Source organism: Pan troglodytes, chromosome 3 (assembly GCF_028858775.2).
Source record: "Pan troglodytes isolate AG18354 chromosome 3, NHGRI_mPanTro3-v2.0_pri, whole genome shotgun sequence".
Lineage (NCBI taxonomy): Eukaryota > Metazoa > Chordata > Mammalia > Primates > Hominidae > Pan > Pan troglodytes.
In genome coordinates this window covers 99,571,780-99,590,078 of record NC_072401.2, presented here as the reverse complement: position 1 = coordinate 99,590,078, position 18,299 = coordinate 99,571,780, and the positions used below count along the sequence as shown (strand labels likewise).

The window sequence follows — 18,299 nt, the reverse complement described above, 5'->3', positions numbered from 1 at the left end:
TTTTCTTTTTTACCCTTATCTTCTTTGTGATTTTTTTTTCTGGGTTCTCCATTTCTTGTCACTGCCCTGAGCCCTGGGTTTGTCTTAGCAGTTTGGACTATCTACAGGTTAAGATCAGAGGTGCCTTTTCTCTGTGAGTACGAGTGGGGCTGCAGTAGAAGCGGGGGAGAGCTTGCGGAACCCCAAGCTCTCTGCTTCATGCTACTGCATTTTTCTTTACTAGGTTCTGTTGAATCGGGAAGCAGATCAAGGTCAAGTTAGTCCTCACCCTTCCTAACGCGTTTTCTAAGGTTCTTCTGCACACTTAAAAAAGTTCGGGACCTAAGTAGTTACCGGGACCCCAAGAGCTACGAGGTTTAGGCCTGCCTTCTTCAAGGCGCGCCGGGTTCCGGGTAAAAAGAGCCGGGAAAGGGTGGCGGCTCGGTGCGCATGCTCCGAGGGCTCGGCCCAGGAAGGCACCCCCACTTCGCTCCCTAGAGACTGGGCCCGCCTCCTCCCCAGAGACTGGGCCCGCCTCCTCCCCAGGCTTCCGGGCGGAGAGAAGTGGGCGGAGTCAGGGCCGGAAGCACCGGGGCGAGCGTCTAATCCCTAATGCCCAATTTTGGTGGCGTGCACCTGGCAAACTGATGATTGTGTGGGACGTCTAATCTCTAGTCGCTCACCCCTCTACTTTACCACAGAGCTAGAAATCGATTTGAGGAAATCTGGTATCAATGAGCGGGCGGGGAGACAACCCCACCCCTAATTTCCCTGTTTACGGAAGTTCTGTCCCGGCCTCCTCAGACTGGTGTCGGCTTCCTTTTTCTCCACACCTCTAGCCGCCTTGTTTTTATCGTTTTCGGCACCTGCCCTTCCCCAGCGCCCCCACCACCCCGAGCACTATGTATGATCGGGCTCCCCGCCTGCTCAAATTGGCTGAAGGTGGCAGCACTGAGGCCCATGTGGGTCCTGGATCCTACCAGGTACCTTTCCTGAAGCAGCAGGCGACAGGTAAGATGTAGGAAGAGGCAGAGCTCCTGTGACAGGCATCCTATCTTCAGCCTGCTCCGCTTCTGCGTGCTTGTGAGTTAAACATAGAGCGGAATAGTACCATTTTGTAAACATAACAAAACATGAAGTAGGCAGGGAAAACACTATACTTTTATTTTACAGATGAGACTGATAGTATCACTTGTCCCATTTCAAAAGGCTGGTGAGCATATGGCTAGGACTTTTGATTCCACAATAGTTGTCTACATCCTACTTTTGATTGTGCAGTTTAGGTCTAGGATTTTGATTTCCTGGCTGTGTTGACATAATATATTAGTCTCCAAATCCTGTGCCTTTACCTCCCGCTGTCTCATTGCTTTGTAATCCTGCCTGCCTCACATCTTTCCTCCCATTAACCAGAGACATTTATTTACTAAGATGTAGCTTATATTTCTATTTTGCAGTATTATTTAAAGATAGTTCCGTTTTTTTTTCAGACAGATTTTTCTGACCGTCCTCATCTCTTTTAACACACTTCAGGGGAGCCCCTTTTCTCCACATTCTGTAAAGAAAAATTATATTTTTGACCAGTGGAGTGGGGATGGATAATTTAAATAATATTTGCTCTCCTCGTTTGTTTGCAGTTAGTGACTTAGTCAAAAATAAATACATCAATTTTGCTTTCTACTTTTTCTATTCTGATGATTTTCTGGAGCTTAATACCGTCCAAATGATAGTTTTTCTTAACCTACATTTTCCCCATACCTACACTATGTATTTTCAAGCAAATGCCAGGATCCATTATTCTGTTACATAACTGATCAGATAAGGAAAGGTTTAGGTTTCTTGGGGTGGAGTACAAATTTGACTTCTGTCAGTGTTTCACATGTTGAATTGTACTGCTTCACAGCATCTGGTGTCACTATTCTTGCAGCTTATTCTATCTTTATTTTAATGGAGTTGGGCATTATAAGCATTAATTCCCCTAACAATGGCTAACAATGACCCCCTATGACACTTTGCAATCCTTAATTTTGACATAACTGACCACTTTATTCTTGGAAACACTTCTTTCCAAAATGTAACATCATTTTCTCCTGTTTTTTTTTTCCCCAACTACTGTCTTGGAAGAGTGTCTGGAACATGATTGGGACCTAATAAACATTTGTTAAATGCCGAATCAGGGCATCATCTTCTCCCCCTCTCCAAGCAGTCCTTCATGGCCTTCTTTAAATGTTTTTATGTTTCTTGTTGATGAAAAGAGTCAAACTCTGTAAAATATTTTAAGAGATTTATTCCGAGCCAAATATGAGTGACCATGGCCTGTGACACAGCCCTCAGGAGGTCCTGAGAACATGTGCCCAAGGTGGTTGGGGTACAGCTTGGCTTTATGTATTTCAGGGAGGCATGAGTTATTAATCAAGTACACTTAATAAATACATTGGCTTTGTTCAGAAAGGTGGGACAACTCAAAGTGGGGGCTTCCAGGCTATAGGTAAATTTAAACATTTTCTGGTTGACAATTGGTTGAGTCTATCTGAAGACTGGCATCAAAAGAAATGTTCAGGTTAAGATACAGGATTGTGGAGACCAAGTTTTGTTGTGCAGAGGAAACTCTCAGATAGCAGACTTCAGAGAGAGGGAGCAGGTTGTAAAATGCTTCTTATCAGACCTAAAAGAGTGCCTGGCTCTTAGTTGATTATCTCCTGGATCTGGAAAGGAAGGAAAACGAAGGGGAAAGGGTATTCTCTATAGAGTGTTGATTTTTCCCACAAGACACTTTGCAGGGCAATTTCAAGGTATAGCAAGGAAATATATTTTTAGGTAAAACATTTTGATTTTTTTTCCTTGTCTCATAATGTTATGCCAGAGTCAGATTGGAAAGTAAGCCACTATATATAGGATTAAATAAAATCCATCTGATAAGAATGTATAGTTTGTAGGGCGTGACTCCCTAGATCCCTTAGATAGGAATTTGGGCAAAATAAAAAAAAATCAGAGCTTAGTCCTCATTTGACACATCTTTAAATGTTTATATACTGTACTTCCAATCCTTTGCTTGTTACTTTTCTCGTGTGTACTTTCTCATTTGCTATCCATATTCTGATTCTGATGACTCCCAGAAGGAAATCTTAAGAGATACAGGTGATTTATGTCTCTAAGGTGAGCTTTCTCCTAATCTTTCGGCTTTCAACACTGCCAATCACTTTTGTTTGTTTTTCTCTTCTTTTTAATTCTTTTTTTGTTGCTGTTGATGTCCTTGAGTCATAACCAGTTACTTTTTTGAACATCTCTACCTAGATGGTCTCCGGTATCTGAAGTTTTAAGTGTCTGAGCTCATAATTTTTTCCAGCAATACTGGTCCCTTTTAAAATTTTTTTCCAGCAATACTGGTCCCTTTTTAAAAATTCCCTATTATTCTATAATAAACTTTTTAAGTTTTGGAATTATTCTAGACTCTTTTCTCCTTGACTACTCCTGTTCATCATTAACACCTAATGATTCTATCTTCTCAGTGCCTGTTTGATTAGTTCCTCTTTTCCATTTAGCTGTCCTTGACTTAGTTCAAGCTCTCATTATTTCTATTTTGAATTAAACATATAAAATATTACTTGTTTTTCCTTATTTCAGTCTTCAATCCATCTTCTATCTTGTGGCAAGAGTGATCTTTCTAAGATATATTACATTATTTGTGAAAAAAAAATCCTTTGTAATATCAAGGTTAATGTCTAAACTCCTTAATGTTGTTTATAATGTTCTTCATGTTCTGGGCCCTGACCTCATCTCCCACACCTCCACCTCCACCTGACCTACATTTCAGCAATTTCAACTTTACAGTTTTCCTAAGTTCATGCTCACTTACCTCTGTGCCTCTGTATCTGCTGATACATTTGTCCAGTACACTGTTTTCTTTCTTCACTTGGCTAATTTGTATTTATTCTTTGAGATTCAGCTAAAGTGAAGTTGTTCACTGACTACTCTTTCTCAGGTTTTTCTTCTCTGACTCCTTAATGACCTTTATAGCACTTTGATTCTATATTGTAATTAATGTTAACTTATCTGGCAGACCCACTAAAATGTGAGCTGCTTGAGGGCAATAACCACGATCTTTACTCCATTATTCCTAGTTTTTAGCTGAATACCATAACACATAAGTTCAAAAACAAACAGTAATCTTGAAATAAAATTAAAATATAATGAGCCACATATAGCATAATTTAAAACTCTTGTAACTTGTAACTTTGCTTAGAGAGAAGTAAGGAGTGTGTGGTAAAACCCTTTTACTGTTTTATAGGATAGTGTCTTGTTGATCTATGAGATAAAGTAGGAAATTCCATGCTGGGGAAATTTGAGCAGCTGCATCCTATACATTTTGTTTTAGCAGTACTAAGAGAGAATATGCTGATAATCAATAGAAGGAACAGGTATCTCTTTAGTGATTTCTCTGCTGGATTCTCTGAAAGATAATTTAAAAGTAGCTACCATCTCTTTCCTAGGTACAAACTACCTCACCTACCTTTAGGACCAGTAACACGTTGGACTATGCAGAAGTGTACAATTATTTCAGCTAAGGGTCAGGTTCATTTTATGGAGTATGATGTGAGAAGAACAGATGTAGGGACTTTATATAACTTACTTGTTATTTTGAATTTCACAAGAGGAAAAGACCTTAGAGCCTTAGATACAGATACTCTTTATTTCCAACCGTTCTCTCCTAACTGCTGTTCTCCCACTGTCCCCTCACTGTAGCCTGCTTGGCCAGGCCAGTCCTTCAGGGTATTGTCTCTACATTTTCCCCAGGAAATTCTTTTTACCTTAATTGAAACTCGATTTCCTTGGCTGTAGGCCATTTGATCAGGGAGAATCTCTTCTACCCAGGAATTTCTACCTGAAGGGACAGGACTAAGCTGCTTTTCTTTCTGCTTTCATGAGGTAGGAGAGAGTGGATACTCAAATTCGAGATTAGTGAGAGCTATGCCTGAATTTCTTAAGATTACCTGAGAAGTAAACATCTCTTATTAAAGTAAATATTCCCCAGAGACAACCAGCCTAGTATAATGTGATAAAAACATACTCCTTTTACTAATGTGACTACTCCTGGCATTATCGTGCCAAGGAGTATTTCATTGCTTTTTGGCTTATTTATGTAATAAATATCAGCTGTATATCAGTTATATCTATTGGTTCTCTATTAGTTAGCTAAGCTGGGTGACATCATCTCCTAAAAATATTCTTTCCCAGATTTCTTTTTTGGTGGGGGAGTGGTTAGCTTTATCTGCCACAGAAGGATAAGCTGGCTATGGTCTCATACCTGTGCCTATGTGCTTATGCCAACAATGATAATTTTTTCTTATTTGCCTATCAGAATATAGCTGCATCAGGGAATGCAATCTATCTTTTTTAAAGTTTAGATAATAATATGTATGTGATTGCTGTATATGTTGTTGTCCTGAAGATGAGTACATATTTCAAAGATCTAATTACTGCTTATATGTGAAAAATGCCGTTTTCTTTGTTTTGTGGCTGTAGTTGTGACTATAGAATTGGTCCTTTAATCACATACTGCCCACCTTCTTTCTCAGCGTAGACTGACTTTTATTGCTTCATACCAGTTTGATTTATCTTCCTCTGTTGGTGCCTCAAACTCAATATATCCCGAACTGAACTCATTTCTTTCTTCTCAAATCTCCTCTTCTATACACTTAATTTCTTCTTTCTGTCAGTTTGATTTATAATTTGTAGTTAGCACTTCACTTGTCAATATATCCATATGTCCCATATCAAACTCTACCATCTCTAATTCCCCAGAACACTCTTCTAAATTTTATATTTTAATTATTGGCAGTGATTTTTGTAGCATAATTGTCTATTTGTCAGGCTTACCCACTACTTGAGGGCAGAGTTTTATCTTATTCATTATTGTACCCTCACTGCCTATCATACATGCATGTCTCCCATACATAATAAAACATTCACTATTACAGAATGGATGACTAGTTTAGAATATCATTTGTTAATTGGTCACCCTCACTGTAAACATTAGGCACACAGCTATGAATAAATAAACAGGTAAGTTCCTTCTCTCATGGAGTGTATCATTATAAACATTTAAATTTTTTGTAGTTTTACTTGTGCTCAATATTTCTCGTATACTTTTATTGACAAAAGATTCTATATAATTAATTTTGGAAAACTTCAATGAAGATTTTATGAGTACCAGCTTTCTTGATTCTCTTTATTGCCCAATTATTTCATATATATGTGTACTCTACCATTAATAATATTAATAATATGTTGAGTACATGGCTAGTGTATTTTTTTAACTTTTATATGAATTTCAGTACTCTGCAACTAATTTTACATTTGTTTAAGTTAGATTCATTTAGGGGCCCTGCTGTGTTCTGATGCCAACTACCTCAGAAGTAGCCTGGGTTTCACTTTCTTAGTTTTCATATTTATCTCAGATTACCTTAGTGTTCATATGAACCTAAACTTAAAACCCTTTTATTGTGAGATAGAATACTTACATAGAAAATCACATAAAATATAAATGTAGACCTTAAAAAGAAGATATTCAGTTAAAAAATAGATCTGCCATCAGTGGGAAGAGGAAAACAAAAACAAAAAGCAAAAGAAAACAGAAATAGAACTTTGCCAAAATTTTCTTTTTGGCCTTTTTTATTTCAATGTTTTCTTTCTGCCCTACAGTTAAACACTATCCTGATTATTATGGTAATAACTTCCTTGCTTTTCTTTATGAATTGTTAAATACCATTGATGAAATGACCCCTTTGTCATTATGAAGTATATCTTTTATCCCTGTTATTCCTTGTTCTAAAGCCAGCTTTGTCTGATTTTAATATAGGCACTCCAGCTTTTTGGATTCATGGATGCATGTTATAACTTTTTCCATCCTTTTAATTTCTGTTTTTATGTCTTAAGAGAGTTTCTTATAGACAGCATAAAGTTTGGTCTTACTTTTTTATTCAATCTGACAATCTCCGCCTTTTAACTGAGGTGTTTAGAACTTTTATAGTTAATTTCACTATCAGTATCTTCGGGTTTTAATATGCTCTTTTGCTATTTGCTTTCCATTTATCTCATCTGTTCTTTTTCCTTTTTCCCTACTTTTGTTGCAGGAATAAAGGTTTTTAAAAAATAATTCTTTTTTTATGTCCACTATTGGCTTATTTGCTATACCTCTCTTGTTTTATTTTTAAGTGGTTGCCTAGGGTTTACAATATGTATTTCTAATTTATTGCAGTCTACCTTCAAATAATATTGTACCACTTCATATATAGTAAATAAGCCTCACAAAGTATGCTTCCATTTCTCCCAGCTCACCCTTTGTCCTATTGTGGTTGTACATTTTACTTCTACATCTGCTATAATGCCTCAATAAATTGAGACTATTTTTTGCTTTAAGCAATTGCAGACAGTCCTTTACTTATGATGATTCAACTTACATTTTTTTAAAATTTTGCACAATGGTGTGAAAGTAATATGCATTCAGTAGAAACCAAACTTCCAGTACCCACACAACCATTCTATTTTTCACTTTCAGTACAGTATTCAATAAATTACATAAGATATTCAACATTTTATTATAAAATAGTCTTTATGTTAGGTAATTTTCCCCAACGTTAGGCTAATGTAAGTGTTCTGAGCATGTTAAGCTAAACTAATCTATGCTATTATAGGTTACGTATATTACATGCAGTTTCAATTTACGATATTTTCAAATTACAATCATTTTATTGGGAAGTAACTCCATCACAAGTCAAGGAGCACCTTATTTTTTAAAGGGATTGAGAATTGAGAAAAAATGTATTTTATTAATCCACAAACATTTGTTATTAATTCCATCCAGTGTATTTTTCATTTTGTAAGTTTGATTTGGGTCTTTTTTATATCTTCCCTTTATCTTCTCATCACGTTCATCTTTTCTCTACCTTGTTGAATATGTAAAGGATATTTATAATAGATTATATATAGTATTCTTGTCTGCTAATTCCACCTTTTCATTTCTCAATCTGTTTCTTTTCATTGACTTTTCTCGTCTTTATGGGTCATATTTTCCTGAGTCTTGAAAGTACACTCTCTGGTAATTTGTATGATTCATTTTATATGTAGTTTGAGTGTGTATGTGTGTGTATTTATATATGTATTTGGAATGAAATCTGGTTCTTGTTCTCTGGCTATTTACCCTGAGTAAGTAGAATGTTTCATTGGTGTCCTGAATTTCTCAGCTCTACCAGACAACTGTTGCCTTTTCAAAATGAACCTTGGCTTACTTTTAAGGATTTCTGGTCTTGTGGTCTTTGTAACTTATTTGAAGGTCAGTCTGCCTTCTTTCCTCCCTTTCCCTTCCTTTTACCTTTCCCTCTCCTCTTCCCTTCTTCTCTGATTTGGGATAACCAGCTAAAACCATCAGTCACTAAATTAACACCTTGAATTTTAACATCATCCATGAAGTTTTTCCTGATCATCTCAATGTGGATGAGAACTTCTCTTCTTTCTGAATTTGCATGTGTCTTCCATTATGGCATTAGAGATGTTTTTCCTTTTTTAAAATTATTTCAATACTTTTCTCAATGCTTCAAGATATTACTTTTTTAGAGGTAAGATCTATATTTTGCTCACCTCTTTTATGTTGCAATACCTAACACAAATAAATAATTCTTGACATTGGTTGCATTTTAATACATGTGGGCCTCAAAAGAAACACATTATTTTATTTTAAATAGAGTATCTTTTATTATTAGTCCAGATTAGCAAGATTTTTTACTATATTGATTATCACCATACATTCTTACAGTAGCACACATTTTCCTTTAGTATACAAGATTTAGTGTAAAAGTTTTGAGTCTTCACTTGCATTCCTTTATTACCTGTTTGAATATAGCTGCTGCTCTATCCCATCTCTTCTTTGATATCCACATTGCTTAAACACTAATAATTTTTCCAATACAGATCTTGAATTTTTTAGTATCAGTTTTTCAGTAGAGTGTTCAAGTTTGTATAATCTTATGATTACTTGTTCCAAAGAAATTTGTGTCTTGTATTTGTAAACCTTTGTTTAGGGTCAGCCAATCAAGAAATATTTACTGAAACAAACTATGTGCCTAGGCAAGGAGACATGACCAATTATCTGCTGTAAACCCACTTTAAATTATTTCCATCTAGGGTGTCTTTACAAGTTTATATATGATGTTTTCTGCAAATAATATATGCTATTTAAAAATATAAAACAATGGTCTTCTGAGGATGAAAATGTTTTATCAGCTAAATATAATTGACATTTTCATCCCCACCAAAAGTGATTAGAAGATAAGAGTGCTTTATTTTCTTTAGTTTTTTTTTGTTGTTGTTCAATAAGTCAAGTTCTTTAGGTTCTTATATTTAATATATTAATAAAAATTCTGATCTTATATCAGATTTTAAAAAATGTAATAACTTCTCTGACTAGACATTAGTTCTGAAAATAAAGTCTTAACAATTGAGGATACTCATGATTATATATATTTTGAGTGTTTTTCTCTGAAATCCTTGGACTCTTATCTTATCTGCTGGTCATATGATTTTATTTTTATAGGTAGTAATGCACCATTTCTTTCTTTGACTGCCAGAGAAAGTACTTTTACCATTGCCTCTAGCATTGAGAAAGCTGTTCCAGGTCCAGGACACTATAATGTTTCAGAAGCACAGGTAACTTTATAGTTACTATAATTGACTTAATAAAATCATGTTTTCTTCCCTGAATAGACCAAATGTCATTTGTTGTATTTTATTTTCTGCTCATATTGTCTCCTTTCACTTTCAATTTATATTTTATAATTTGAATAATAGAAAATAAATTTATTCAATGTTGGTTGCATGATTGGGTTGGATGTTTTTCATTATTCTACATATTCTATAAGACACAAAACATTGTTACATGCTATATGGTCCTTGAGAATGAGAGAATAGGACTCTTGAATGAATTATGGCCCATGGAAGTTGTGCAGATAGTAAAAATGCGTAGAAGAGGAATGGCATTAGAGTGAAAGAATTGGTTTTTGTGCCATGCTTTAAAGCTATAGCCATTGCCATTGTCTCATCTGTCTCCTGTTTCTGCACAGTCTCAAGAATCTGTGACCAGATTATCTTCAATGGTTCATTCATGTTTAGAAATAGTAGATATAACTCTGATATCTTCATAGTCATGAGTATCACCTTTTGCCATTTTCACATAAATTTTGCATTTATATGTATTGGCTCCTAGCTGATCCCAGCAGACCTTTAACTCACCTGTTGGAGGCTCAGATAAAGTCCTTGTTGAAGTGATCGATATAGATGCAGGTTGCAGTTTGATTTGTATGATCATAGAGCCTATGGTAATGGCTTTTAAATTATCAAAATTTGGAAAGTTCTCTTTTCACAGGATTTTACTTTTTGTTCAACTTGTTAGTGTTTTTGTAAAATAAATCATTAAAGTTATTTTTATACATCTATTCTTTAAACATAGAAATTCTGATCTTTTTAAAATAGTAATCAAGTAGTGAATTGCCTATTTAAAAATAAAATTTGACTCAGTTTTTAAAAGAAGGCCTCCTTGGTATATTTCTTAAAAGCTGAGTGAAGTTGAATAAGGTACCCGCTAGAGATAGGCTCTGTGAACGGTGACTGTGAACAACTGGACATGTGAAAAGGGCTATTTGTAGATCAATGACTTAAAATCTTAGCTGATCAATCAAATGCCAGGCACTGTTATCATAAATCATCTTTTTGAAATGATTGCACTGTAATTGTTTACAGGAATCTTTATGATGTAATTTCACCCAAATTAATTGGATATTAGTCAATTGATAATTTTCAGATTCTGGAGAATCCAAATAGGTAGCATGGAGAGCCCTGGAAGATTCCACTCAAATGTTTGCTCTGTAATAAACAATGTTTAAAATTAATCTGAACATAAAACCAAGCTGTTGCTAATAAGTCTTTATAATTTTTTCTGGAAATGACCAAAATGTTATTCATGAAAATAATTAACACTAAACAACCTTGAAAGGTTTGCTTTTTCCCTGCAATATGAATGCCAACTTTTTTTTTTTTTTTTTTTTTAGTTCATTTCAGGGGTAAAAATTTTTCTAAGGGCCTTTATTCTTGCTCTACAGCTTTAGGAATTCCCATCTCTGATTTCTGTTTTAAAAACAGTTTTCTTGCACTCTCTCAAAGTGCTCCAAGTACAGCAAATTTTAGTTTTGAGTTTCAAGTTAAAACTGACAACTATAATTGCTATCTTCTCTTACTATCCCCTTTTACTAGAACTATATCCTCAGTCAATAGTAAACTTTCTTAGCTTGCATTTTAAAAATATTTTCTGATAATGATTAATATTTATCAAGTAGAAATTAATTGTAAAGTGCTTCTTTTATATATCAGAAGGTTTTTTTCCCTCCATTTTAGTGTAACATAAAAGGAGGCCATAGTCTACAAAACCGGGAGAAACGTTTTAAGAAGTTTATTTCCGATAATCCAGGACCAGGAAGCTATGATCAGTTTTATCCTAGAACACAAGATATCATGAACAGAAAAGTATTAGAGACCAGAGAGCATCTTCAGTCAGTACGTTTATATTTTAAATTATACTTGTTAATGACATTTTTTAGTTAAAATAGTAAAGGTTTAATATTTTATGTGATATGAAGTACATTTAAAAAGCCTTCCTATAAAAATTAATTTATTAGTGTTTACATTTTAGTTATTTTATAAGTAAATAAACTTTAGTTTTTAACTGTATTCATATCTAACTTCATTTTTTGCTCCTAACAAATCTATAGTCACTTTCAATATCTGTGGTGAATAAAAAGTAAGGGAAATTTTACAAACTACCTGAGTGGTTTACCTATGTATAGAGGAAACTCTGTGTTAGTACTGTTAATAATATATTTCCTTCCTGGTGGCAAGGAAGGAAAAAATATAAATAATATAAGTTAAAAATATGATTCCTGAAATAAAAAAGCTTAAAATTTATATGGGAGGCAGACAAATAGGTAGCTGCTAATTCAAGACAAAATGTGACAGTTGCTAAATGAATGATCATGTAATGAAATGCCATAGGAATTTAAAGGTGGACTACTATATTATGTGAAGGCATAATTTATGGAAGATTTATAGAGGAGGTGGGTTTTGACATGGCATTGAAGAATAGAGTTGGAATCTGGATCCCAAACTGGAGTATTACATAAGTGAAGATAGAGAAGTGGGATTTTTATGGAAGGTAGTGAGAAGGTTATTTTAACTGAAATGAAGAATTTGTGCAGAATACTAGTATGTGGTATGTTTAGAAAGGTACATTGGGTGCTGTATAATTAATAATTTTTACATCAAAGGCTACCTCTTTGAAATAAATGCTATTATTGAGCAGATTTGGTCACTGTTTGTTTAGAGTGGTTCCTTCTCTTGTCATAACTTTTTCATGTAGCTCATATTACATTTTAATCAGCTTTTTGCTTAGGAAGATATATTTTAAGGCTAAGTACTTTGTTGAATAATATCAGGGCAATGACAATGAGGTTAAATTTTGTAAGTATATTTAAATTGCAGATATTTCGTGTGTGGGGACAAAGTAAATGTTCATTTACTTAGGGAGTTTATCAAATATATTTTGAGTGACTGTGTGGCCATACATAATGCTAGATGTTGGTAATACATAGAAAAAATCATTGCTTCCTGAGATGTATAATTTTAACAGGAAAATAACGAATGAAATTCAGTAAAATACTGTTAATGAAATGCTATCTTAGAGCCATAATACAGTGTTCACTAGTAGCTCAAAGTAGAGAGTCTTTGGAGGGAATGGGGGAAACAAATTGGACCTGATCTTGAAGAAGGATTCACCGAGTAGTTAAAAAGAATGGGAAAAAATAGTAGTTAAAAAGAATGGGAAAAAATATTTTTTCCCACTTTATGTGCAGAAAAAACCACATGAATAAAGACACTGAAGTGTTTGATAGTGTGATATATTCCAGGAAAGAACAAAGTTCTTTAGAATGGAGTACAGGAGCGAAGGGAGAGTTGTAGGAATAGAGACTGGAGGTAGGGGCTATATTTTGGAAAGTCGTTTTTTTTTTTTTGAGACGGAGTCTCGCTCTGTCTCCCAGGCTGGAGTGCAGTGGCGCGATCTCGGCTCACTGCAAGCTCCACCTCCCGGGTTCACGCCATTCTCCTGCCTCAGCTTCCTGAGTAGCTGGGACTACAGGCACCCGCCACCATGCCCGGCTAACTTTTTGTATTTTTAGTAGAGACGGGGTTTCACCGTGTTAGCCAGGATGGTCTCGATCTCCTGACCTTGTGATCCACCCGCCTCGGCCTCCCAAACTGCTGGGATTACAGGTGTGAGCCACTGCGCCTGGCCTATTTTGGAAAGTTTTGACATCACACAAATTCTTTTTAAATATATGGAAAGGAGGGAAAGCCGTTCAATGGTTTCTTATTTTAATTTGGTAATTAATCCCATAGGTATTACTGAAACTACTTAATGGTTGTCTTTAATTTGATAAAAAATAAAATTCTGGCTGGGTGTGGTGGCTTATGCCTGTAATCCTAGCACTTTGGGAGGCCAGGGAAGTGGGGGCAGATCACTTGTGGCCAAGAGTTTGAGACTAGCCAGGCCAACATGGTGAAACCCCGTCTCTACTAAAAAAATACAAAAATTAGCTAGGCATGGTGGCACATGCCTGTAATCCCAGCTACTTGGGAGGCTGAGGCACGAGAATCACTTGAATCCGGGAGGCAGAGGTTGCAGTGAGCCAAGATCATGCCACTGTACTCCAGCCTGGGCAACACAGTGAGACTTTGTCCCCCACCCTCCAAAAATTATATTAAAAAAGAAAAACGACTGGGCACGGTGGCTCGTGCCTGTTATCCCAGCAGTTTGGGAGGCTGAGGTGGGCGGATCACCTGACGTCAGGAGTTCAAGACCAGCTTGGCCAACATGGTGAAACCCCATCTCTACTAAAAATACAAAAAAATTAGCCAGGTGTGGTGGCATGTGCCTGTAATCCCAGCTACTTGGGAGACTGAGGCAGGAGAATCGCTGAACCCAGGAGGCAGAGGTTGCAGTGAGCGGAGATCATGCCACTGCACTCCAGCCTGGGCAACAAGAGCAAAAACTCTGTCTCAGAAAAAAAGAAAAAGAAAATTCTGCCAGTGATAGTACGTCTATAACATAATTCTACATGGGCATGTGAACATGCAACTATAGCATTAATTTATTCATGCAGAAACTTCAGGAATCAATATATTCTTAATAATTTCAGTGTCCCAGTAACTAAATGCTTTAAATGCCAGTACTTTTATTTGATATATTTTATATTAATATTTGTAATATATATTACACCTTCATGTTTTTATTAAAATTATAAAATATTTTCCATTAAACCAAATTTCGATAAAAGGATAATCACCCTAAAACTTCTGACTCTAACATTAATTTTCTGTTAACTTTTGTATAGCTTCTTTTGGTATTAAATTATATATGTATGTGACTTTATACATTTATATATAATTTCACATAACTTAGCTATATTCATAGTTCACTTTTATATTTTGCTATTTCCATTTAGCATTACATCATAGATATTTTCCTGCTATATAGCTTGCATACTTAGGACATTTATACAAGACTCAGGAAATGTGGAAACAAAAAGTCAGGAGCTGGGAAGGAATGAAGCCAGAAAGTATTACTGAAAAATACAAAGTTTGTTTTTGCATAGCAGATAGTATAATAGCATGATTGTTGATGTGAATAGGATTGCCTGTTTTTAGAATTAGTAATGATGGCTTTACTAAGCAAGATAAATAACTGACCCAAACGAGAAAGAATCCTTGCTTCTTATGATGACTTTAATAGTTATCTATTCTATTCTATTCTAAATTTAATAGAAATACATTCTCGGTTTAAAGGTGAAGCAACAGACTTGAATTCACTCCTTTAAATTACTTTTACAAAACATTTTTGGCTAGGCACAGTGGCTCATGCCTGTAATCCCAGCACTTTGGGAGGCCGAGGCTGGCAGATCATTTGAGGTCAGGAGTTCGAGACCAACCTGGCCAACATGGTAAAACCCTGTCTCTACTAAAAATACAAACATTAGCCAAGCATAGTGGTGCATGCCTGTAGTCCCAGCTACTTGGGAGGCTGAGGTCGAGGGGAGAATCACTTGAACCCAGGAGACAGAGGTTGCAGTGAGCCAAGATTGTACCACTGCACTCCAGCCTGGGTGACAGAGTGAGACCCTATCTCAAAAAAAACAATAACAAAACAAACATTTTTGTTTTATATCATGAAACTCATTAAATCAATATTTAATAGTTGCCTTTTAGTAACTTTTAATATTTGGTTCTTCATTCCCCTTCCTCTTGCCTTGGAATAAATAATATAAAATGTTTTCCTTGCAGAAAATTTCAAGATCACCTACACTTACCAGAAGTGTTGATGTTCCTTCAATTCCTTCTTGTGGAAAGTCATATGGTTATCATATTAATGATGATGGCAGTATTATAAAATGTTTTCCACCTGCTTGTGACAGTACACTTGGTCCAGCATACTACAAACCTCAATTTGTAAGTATAATGTATTTCATATTGACAATTGGAAAATTGTTTATGATTTACATATGGGTTTCTTTTTTTCCTGGCTTATTTCTCCAAGAAAAAAATGATTACATGTTTTAGTTAATGGAACACTAATTGTGGTAACAAATAGACCCCCAAATTTTAGTGGTTTAATACAGTAGAATTATTTTTCCTCATTCACATGGACATTCTCGTTAAGTGACTTTCCTTCATGCTGAGATTCAGGGACACAGGATTATTCCAGTTGTGCTTCTGTCATCCTCTAGGGCCTTGTTGTCAAGTGTATCAAGCTGGCAGAAGAGGATGGGGAATTATGCTTGGAAGTTTTTGTAGGCCAGGCTTGGAGCTATAGCCAGTCACATGGCCATACTTAACTGCCAGGGAGAATGGGAAATATAGTCTGTGTATCTCAGAAGAAGAAGGAATGGGTGTAAATTATTAGGAGTCTCTGCCACAGTGTATAATCATAAATAATACATAGATATTATTTTTCTTAATTTGAAAAGAAAAAACATTTTATTTTTAAAAGAATTTGAATCTGAGAATGTAAACATCATTTATTCCAGAAATGATTATTAAAAAAAAGGAGCTTCTCTCTGACTGAAATATCAGTTACAATATAGCTAATTCATTTCATCCAGAGTTTAAATTTCAAACCTGACCAGAGTTGTCAAGATTTCACTGAGACAGTTGAAATGTATGTGTTATCCATGAGTACAGACAATGAAGATAGATGGTATGTCTGATTTTACTCAATTATAAGACAGAAATACATAGTACTTCGAACCTATGGTATTTTTGTGCTTTAATGAGATGTAGAAGAAGTAATTCTAGTGAGGAAAATTCTAAAACTAAACTCTTAAGGAAAGGCTGAAGAGACACCTTGGGCAAAGAAAAGGCATTCTCAGTATTTATCTTGATCTTTATTCCCAGTATTCTATAGTTATTTGTTGGTATGTGACTCCGTCTTTGGGCTTAGACATAAGCACCTTCAAAAACCATTTGGTTTGTGGCAGTAGCTACACTGGGAAGTTTTTGGGGTTTTAGATCCTTTGAACCATTAAAATCTTTTTTCTTAAAACATTTTAATTGTAACATATTTCAAACACATAGATACTGTGAAAATAGTAATGGATACCTATGTACCCATCACACAGATAAAACACAGGTTAAAATTTCGTCACATTGGAATAAGCTTTATTTTAAAAGATATATGTTATTACGATGTTTGCCCCATTCTCCTGTCTTCATTCCTCTCCCTTTGCCACAATAAACATTAAACCTTCATTACATATTCATATATGAATAATAATATATATTGTTTTATGATTTTAAAAATTTAAATAAATATTATCTGGTGTATATGTTGCTTGGTTTTTTGCTTACTGTTATATTTTCCAGATTTAACCGTATGAGCATATTAGATCTAATTCATTCATTGTTCCCAGTTAGATGTTTCTTTTTAAAAAATAATTTAATATTTTGAAATAGTTTCAGACTTATAGAAAAACTTACAATAATAATAATCCTATCCTTCACTCAGATCCTGCAGGTGTTAACATTTTATCACATTTGTTGTATCATTTTTTCTCCCCATATATTTATATTATTATTTTTATTAAATCATCTGGGAGTACATTTTGGACATGACGCCTCTTTACCCCTCAGTAGTTCAGTGTAAGTGTTCTAATAACAAGACATTAAACACTAGCTGAAGATGGCCAATTAGAATGGTCTGTGGCTCTCACTGAGAAGAATGAAAATGGCAAGTGAATTCACCTTCAACTAAGGTATCCAGGTTCTCTCATTGGGACTGACTAGGCAGTTGGTGCAACCCACAGAGAGTGAGGAAAAGCAGAGTGGGGTGATGATGGCCCACCTGGGAGCTGCATGGGGCAAGGGGAGCTCCCTTCCCTAGCCAAAGGAGGCAGTGAGTGATTGTGTTACCCTGTCCAGGAAACTACACTTTTCTCATGGATCTTTGCAACTCATGGACCAGGAGATCCCCTCGTGAGCCCACACCACCAGGGCCTTGGATCCCCAAGCACAGAGCTGTGCAGGCTGATGGGGGCCACTCAGGTTGGCAGCCACTCAGGCATGTGGCCACTTGGGCAGGCACTGAGATGCAGGAGTTGTTTTTCATACTCTGGCCCAGGGAATACTGGTGAGGCAGGAGATCATCCACTCCTGTAGGAACGGGGCTGAAGCCAGGGAGCCAAGCAGCATCATTCAGTGGGCCCCACTCCCATGGAACCTCACTAGCTAAGACCCACTGGCTTGGAGTCTCTGCTGCCTAGCAGCAGCAGGCTGGAGACTGCCTAAGATGACTGAGTTCCCCAGTGGAGGGGTGGCTGCCATCTCTGCAGCTACAGTTGGCTGTTTTCTTCTGCCAGTGCCAGAGAGACTGGTCTGTACTGGGAAGAATTCCCCACACCACGGCACAGTGGGTGTGGCAGACTGTAGCCAGACTGCTTCAAGTGGGACCCTGATCCATCCCTCATCACTGGTCAGGGGCTCCCCATGGGAATTTCAGCAACTCCAGCCAGGGGTTTATGGACAGGACTCTGATCTCCCTGGGACAGAGCCCCTGGTGGGAGGGGCAGCCACAATCTCTGCAGTACACTGTATTTAGTCTTTCCTGCCAGCTGGCCCTGGAGAGTCTGGACAGTCTAGACAAGGGGGATTCATCCCAGTTCAGCACACCTGCT

At 36.2% G+C, this 18,299-nt stretch overlaps 1 protein-coding gene across 7 annotated transcripts in view; it reads left to right on the top strand.

Moving 5' to 3' along the window:
• The first annotated feature begins 518 nt into the window (after nt 1-518).
• STPG2 (sperm tail PG-rich repeat containing 2) overlaps nt 519-18,299 on the top strand; it is a 711,650-nt gene continuing 693,869 nt past the window's right edge. For 4 of the 7 annotated variants that reach the window (XM_054683204.2, XM_016951896.4, XM_016951895.4 and 1 more), the window contains exons 1-4: nt 519-990; nt 9,566-9,678; nt 11,419-11,577; nt 15,415-15,579. In XM_054683204.2, the coding sequence (XP_054539179.1) occupies nt 882-990; nt 9,566-9,678; nt 11,419-11,577; nt 15,415-15,579 (546 nt within the window). In that variant the 5' untranslated portion in view covers nt 519-881. The remainder of the gene's footprint in view (nt 991-9,565; nt 9,679-11,418; nt 11,578-15,414; nt 15,580-18,299) is intronic. The other 3 variants (XM_063809695.1, XM_009448101.5, XM_054683206.2) reach the window with 2 other exon arrangements.